General features: G+C 31.8%; 1 protein-coding gene across 1 annotated transcript; it reads left to right on the top strand.

The window, feature by feature from the left end:
- The first annotated feature begins 6,107 nt into the window (after positions 1-6,107).
- LOC111900008 (monothiol glutaredoxin-S2) lies at positions 6,108-6,750 on the top strand. Its single transcript, XM_023895889.3, has one exon. It carries the CDS (start codon positions 6,193-6,195, stop codon positions 6,499-6,501), a length of 309 nt encoding a protein of 102 aa, XP_023751657.1. The 5' UTR covers positions 6,108-6,192; the 3' UTR covers positions 6,502-6,750.
- Positions 6,751-7,078: the final 328 nt, after the last annotated feature.

The raw sequence follows: 7,078 nt of genomic DNA, 5'->3' as shown, positions 1-7,078 counted from the left end.
CATCCAATAGGCCTATGAACGCACTGCCATCATCCCACTAACCTGCAAGCACCCACTCAACACTTACCAAAAACACAGGTGCAATACCAGTAAAAGATTGATAGTTATACACTTGTTGCGACTTGAAAACACAACTTGTCGCACTCCCTAGGTGAAAATATAATTCTCCTTAGGCAGATTGTGTTCCTTCTTTAACATAACCATACTCAAAGAGTGAAGTACCAGCGAATCGAATGAAACGGCAAACCTCAACCGCTTATAGACACATTCTTCTAGCAACCAAAATAAGATCCACCCTTATTGAAGTCAGACATATCCCACCAATGCACAAAAAGACCAATAAACTTCCAAATTCAGGGAAGAATTCCAAAATGATCCATAAATTTTTCCTAAACCTTATCGAATCAATCAGCGTACCAACCTAGTTGACGGGACCTACCAAAAACCAAACTTTACGTAACCACAATTATACCTGAAAAAATTGAACGATGTTGCTATGGTATCCGAAATTCAAATGACCAAGGATAGTTACCAACTCAAACGAACTAGGAATAACAATTCCACAACCAAGTAATCGAGAGAACACCTACATAGAAACCAAGATATATGTCTTACCAAAACATGATGAAGGGTCGACACATAAATTGCACCTTCAACTAATACTACTTGAAGTCTACAAAAATCATCAACTGATGGTGAATAACAAATAACGAACAATTAGATTTGGATTGAAAACTAAACTCGTTGATTCCATACATAGTGAACAAAGCCCACTTAAAATGATGTTATTGAACTCTGAAACCAAACGACAGATCAAAAATTTCTCATACCTACCCGGAGTGGCTCCAATGCTCCTCTATCAAGATCTATGGAGCTTCGAAAAAGGAACTACTGACTACAACCAGTCCCTTACCCATTTGCTTCCTGCTGAGAGGAAAACAAGTGCGTCCTTGAAGACATAAACCTAACGAAAACTTGATTTGTACCCACAATCTAACCAAACCTTACATTATTGGTGACCATGGAGAACTCCAAAGGATCCTTGAGAATGTAGCGAGAAAATTTCTAACCATGAGAACTTTAATGGGAGCCCACTTCCATCCCATATGTAGTAATGAACCCGAAACAAAAATCTAGCTTACCTGAACCATAAAATTCTCTGATCCATTATGCTGAAACCATAAAAATTGGTCCGAGTGATGATCCTCCAAGCTGAATACCCAGTTCTCCCCCACTTAGGGTTGAAACCTTCATCAAATGACATCTACAATATCAAAGCCTCAGATCAGCTCAATCATATACACACCAACCTTGATCTTCCTCACTTAAGGTTGAAACCATTCATGTACCCAGTTCTCCCCCACTTAGGGTTGAAACCATTCATGTACTATGATATCCCCACAAATGATTCGGAACAACTTGATCTTCCTCTCTCTCCTTACAACAAGTTCTACATCAAATTTGCTCCTTTCCACCCTAATGACGCTCCGGAATTGATCGTCCAGACTGAGCGTGAAAGATTGAAAACTTTCGATTCCAAGAATGCACTCCCTAAAAAAAAGTGTGGCCTAGAAAGAGAATAACAAAGATCTCAGGGTTTGGAAGAAAGATCTTAACCAAGTATGAACTCAACTACATGTTATTCCGATACTACATCTTCAGGAATAAGCAAACTCAATGCACCATTACTGATGGTGACTTTCCCGCAATCAATCCAAACGGCGTCCTTACTATTGCTGCACATTTTCGGAGTCATCAGTCGGACAATGTCAACATGGGAGCTTACCAAGCTGCCTTAAGTTTCCTTAAGGATTATGTTGCTGAATTCTGTCGTTGCGACTATAAATTGGCACATCTGTTTGGAACCAAAAACTTCCTTGCCAAGACTGACTATGTTCTTTCGGAAGTTGATCTACTAGCTGAAGGTCCCATTTCAAACCAGGAAACCTGTGAACCAATAATAGTCGCTAGAAAGAAAAAGATCAAGAATTAAAAAAAAAGATGCATATTAAAAGATTAGACGCAGATGCACCAGGTCAAATAAAAAACCTATTTTTTCGTTTTGAATTTGTTTAGGACTAAATTTTTAACGAAAAAAAAAGTGATTATACCAAAATTCATAACTTTTTATCTGTTTTTTATAGACATTTATATTGATATACAAAAAATTTACTTTTGTTTTCCAAAAAACACGCATCCTTTTGTCATTATTTTAACATTTATTCTTATTTTTATCGAATAAAATAAAATAAATAGATCCAAATTCATAATTTTTGGTACTCTTTAAATAAACATTAATAAGATTATAAAAAAGTTGAAATTATGTATAGATTCACATTGGGAATCTAATCTACATATATTTTTCTTTTTAGCATTCAAATTGTGAATAAATTCATTTGTGAATTTTACAAAATCAATTTATAAATAATTAAAATGTTAAAACCTGATAAAACCAAAAAGAAATATACTTGAGATTCAATTTTAGATTTCATTAAATTAAATTTTGAATGATCAAAAATGTTGAAATAGTAAGTAAAATTCACATTTTAAATGGAAGAAACAAAATTATGTGCAAACCACATTCATAGTATGAATTTGAACTGCAATGTGATTTTTTTTTACATCGATATGAATGTCTATCTAAAGAGTACTGAAAATTATCAATTTGGATATATTTATTTTGTTACTTTTGATAAATAAAATAAGTATAAATAATAAAAAAAATATAACAAAATGTAGTAGGCTTTTTCCAAACATATTTTTTTATGTATCAATAAGGATTTCTAATGAAAGAGGACTTAAAATTATAAACAACGATATATTTTCAGGTTTTTTTCTATAAGAAACTTGGGAATAATAATAATAATTATTATTTTTAAAATAACGGTGAGCTTTTGTAATGATTTGGTGTATCCCTGTCTAAAATTTAAATGTGCAATTCTCTTTTAGTCTCTTGACCCAAAGATAATTTTCAAGGCCAAAATCACTAATATTAAAGAAATGCAGCGTCCATATTGAGACTAATAAAACTTCGACGATTTTTTTTTGAAAAATGTTCATATATTTGCATTGCTAATGTATGCATGTATATCTACGTCTGCAGTTCATATGACTGTTGACTCGTAGTTTTCAACTGGTGATAGATTGGTTTGCAAGTTCTCACGTTTTTTTTAGTTCGCACAATAACTCAATATATATATATATATATATATATATATATATATATATATATATATATATATATATATATATATATATATATATATATATATATATATAGATTGAGTTATTGTGCAAACTAAAAAAACATGAGAACTTGCAAACCAATCTATCATCAGTTGAGAACAAAGAAATTGAGAACATGAGAACAACTCTTGGGCCACATATAATTTTTTAACACCAAAAACACCAATCTTCTCTAAATGATGTGTCTAAGCCATATCTACGCTAAAAAAAGATTTGATTATTTTTTTTCTTTGGTTTTTTGTATGGCTGCTGATGAATACAATCAGTAGTTGTACGGACTGCTGATGAGCATAATCAATATTCTTATAGAATGTTGATGAGCATAATTAGCAGTCAAATAGACTGTTGATTGCTCATCAATAGTCGATATAAGTCCATATGAATGCTAATTATTCTCATCAAGAGTCCGTATAAATGTTGACTATGGATACATGCAAATTTTGTAAATAAATAAAAAAATTTGTCAAATCTTTTTTTTTTGAGCCTGGATATGGGTTAGATGCACCATTTGGAGAAGATTAATGTTTTTGGTGTTGAAAAATGATTAGTTGATTATGGGTTCGCAAGTTCACATGTTTTGTAGCTCATTTAATAACTCAAATATATATATATATATATATATATATATATATATATATATATATATATATATATATATATATATATATATATATATATATATATATATGTGTGTGTGTGTGTGTGTGTGTGTTTTTACGAATGTATGTATGTATGTGTTTGTTGATAATCTATAGTAATAGATACCACTTTTAAAATATTTATGGATATTACAAAAACCTTTCCAATGTAGCCATGTGTCAAAACATTATCTGCATTTATATCTTTTCAGGATTTAATGAAAACAACTAAACGTTAGCATTATATTCTATAAAAATATATGTCCATATTAAAGATTGAAGTATACGTGCAAGCACACAAGATGGAGAAACAACGTCGGTTTTACGCAAACTAGATTTCTTAAATGATTTGGAATCAAGATAGATAAGGGGGAATGCAATAACTTCACATCAAATAACTTTAGAAATGCACAAACCAAAAGTAAAATTCCCCTCACTTTCGATTCTTCACATACCCATATTGGTCCACAACTCCTAAATAGTATTCCCTTTGATATATACAGCATGATCAATATAATATCTATGTTATGTTAAGTAAAATATATTAAAAAAAACTTTGGATGGGGAAGAAAGAAAAATACGGAAGAGTAATTATCAGGTACGAAAATATGTAATGAGATGTATCATTCATCTTTACAATGATAATATTTATTCTACAAAATTCACTAGTCTAAGTACCAAATACCAAATACTTTGTATTATACTTGACACAAGGGTTGACAATTTTATCATCCATATATTATCAACAATTCGTTACAACACTCCTCTTTTGATGACATTATGTTAGGTTAGTGTCGCATTAAAAACCTTGCCAAACGAAAATATTGTGGGAACAAACTTTAACAAAGGGAAAAAGAGTGCAATGTAGTTTACTCTCCCGTCATTTAGATATCCATTCACCATTATGTATTACGCATATGCCTCATTTCGATACCATATATATGTTTTCTAAAATTGTTGTAGGAAGTGCTTTCGTGGAAAGGTATGTTATATTGTTGATAGATTGAACATATTTTATTTAAACATGATGATTATTTATAAGCTCTTTACTAGTGTACTCAAAAAACTTTGTTTTGTCTCTCTTTACGTATCCTTCTTTTATTTGAGTGACACATGTTACATAATCTTCATATATTAAAGTTGGAATTCAATATTTGTCTAGTCCACATGAAGTCAAGATAAATTGTTTCGTCGATCTTAATCATGTAATTCGCTACTAGCTTCATTTAATGTAATTACTTCTGCATGGTTTGAGATGTCACAACAAATGTTAGCTTTTGAAAACACGTCAGAAAATTACAATACCTCCATTTATGAATACATATACGGATTGAGATCTAACTTTATGTGAATCATATAAACAACTTGCATTTGCATAACCAATAAATCCTTGTTGTGAACCATTAGGATAAAGAAAGTCTAAATCAATAGTTCCTCGAAGGTATCAAAATGTATGTTTAATCCAATTCCAATGTCTTTTTGTCTGTGACGAACTAAACCCTGCTAAAAAGTCTTTAGCGAAAGAAATGTTTGGTCTAGTACAATTAGATAGATACATGAGAGCCCCAATTGCATTTATGTATGATACTTCTGGACCAAAAACTTTGTCATTTGCATCACAAGGGTGATATGGATCTTTTTAGTTATTGAGTGATCTAGCAACCATTAAAGTGCTTAAAGTTTTGGCTTTTGTCCATGTTGAAACATTTGAAGATCCTTTCTATATAGTTTTAGTTCCTGATTTCTTGTGAGTTCCTTGATGTGGAACTGTTTCATCAAGGATTATCTTTATAATCTGAATTTCGTGATACCCTCGTATAGGGTCGAAATATCATATTTGGAAAATGTTCTACATGATCCTTCAAATAATCCATGAAACTTCTTGATTCCAGAAACAATCATATTCTTGTCAAACCAACATAGAATGGATTTGAGTCGCGGTTCTAAAAAAAATATATGAAACCACAATATGGTTTACTGTCTGATAACTTTTCATTTATACTTAAAGGAATTAACATATAAGTGGAATAATTTCATATGTCATGAAACAGATAAGTGGAATAATTTCATATGTCATGAAACCATGTTTACGTAAACATGGTTGATGAATACATATGGTGCTATCAAGAACACTATTCTATTTCACTTCATTTTCATGCCTTTATTCCTTTTAAGGCATTATAAAATTATTCCATAAACGCTATTTAAAAGGCACCATGCTTTCTTCATTTCCTCACACCAAATTAAACTTCCTTTTAGCAGAACCTTGAGCTTAAAATTTATATTACAAAACGCAGACATTTTTATAATGGATGTGGTGACAAGAATGGTGTCGGAGAGGCCGGTGGTGATATTTAGCAGGAGTTCATGTTCAATGTCTCACACAATAAAGTCTCTCCTTTTTGAATTTGGAGTAAACCCGACGGTTTATGAGGTAGATGAGATCCCCAGAGGTCGGGAAATAGAGCAAGCACTTTTGAGGCTTGGACGCAACCCTATCATCCCTGCTGTGTTCATAGGAGGTGAGTTTGTTGGTGGTGCCAATGAAATTATTAGCCTTCACCTTCAACAATCTCTGCAACCGCTTCTCAAAAATGCAGGAGCTCTATGGGTGTGACCAGCCCTCGACTAATCTGGTTGTAATAAATGCGCTTTAATTAGGTGCATATATACTGGTTGTTTAACCATATTAATTAAGTTGAGTTAACGATGAAGGCTTTTAGACACAGTTCCATATAATGTTATTTCGGTTTCCCTTTTTCCCTTTTAATTAACTGGTTTGGTTCATAAAATATCCTCAAACCAAACCGGTTGAGCTATATATGTACATTTTTATTCAATGAAGCTACTTCAGAATACCAATATACTTACCACGCCTCATGAATAACACTATCTGTGATTGACATTCCTAGATAATTATTGAACTTAATGTATTCACTTATTGTTAAAAGAAATTAGTGAAGGCCTTTGCATAAAAAAGTGCATATACTCATAAAAAAGCTCAATAGAATACGTAAGGTAATGCAGAATGTGTTATTTAAATGAGTTCTTAACTTATTTTAGCTTCTGACCTTCTGTTAAGATACGTAGACGGAAGTACGTAAGATTGGAATTTAAAGTACGAGACTAGTTAATTTTGTTAACTGGTGACCTTTATGACGAGATCATATATATAAAGAAACTAGTTTATAACC

Source organism: Lactuca sativa, chromosome 6 (genome assembly GCF_002870075.4).
Source record: "Lactuca sativa cultivar Salinas chromosome 6, Lsat_Salinas_v11, whole genome shotgun sequence".
NCBI lineage: Eukaryota > Viridiplantae > Streptophyta > Magnoliopsida > Asterales > Asteraceae > Lactuca > Lactuca sativa.
This window is presented reverse-complemented; position numbering and strand designations above follow the sequence as displayed.

Bases quoted from the DNA above. Each gene is read 5' to 3' on its own strand.
- LOC111900008 (XM_023895889.3), top strand. From the start codon at position 6,193: ATGGATGTGGTGACAAGAATGGTGTCGGAGAGGCCGGTGGTGATATTT.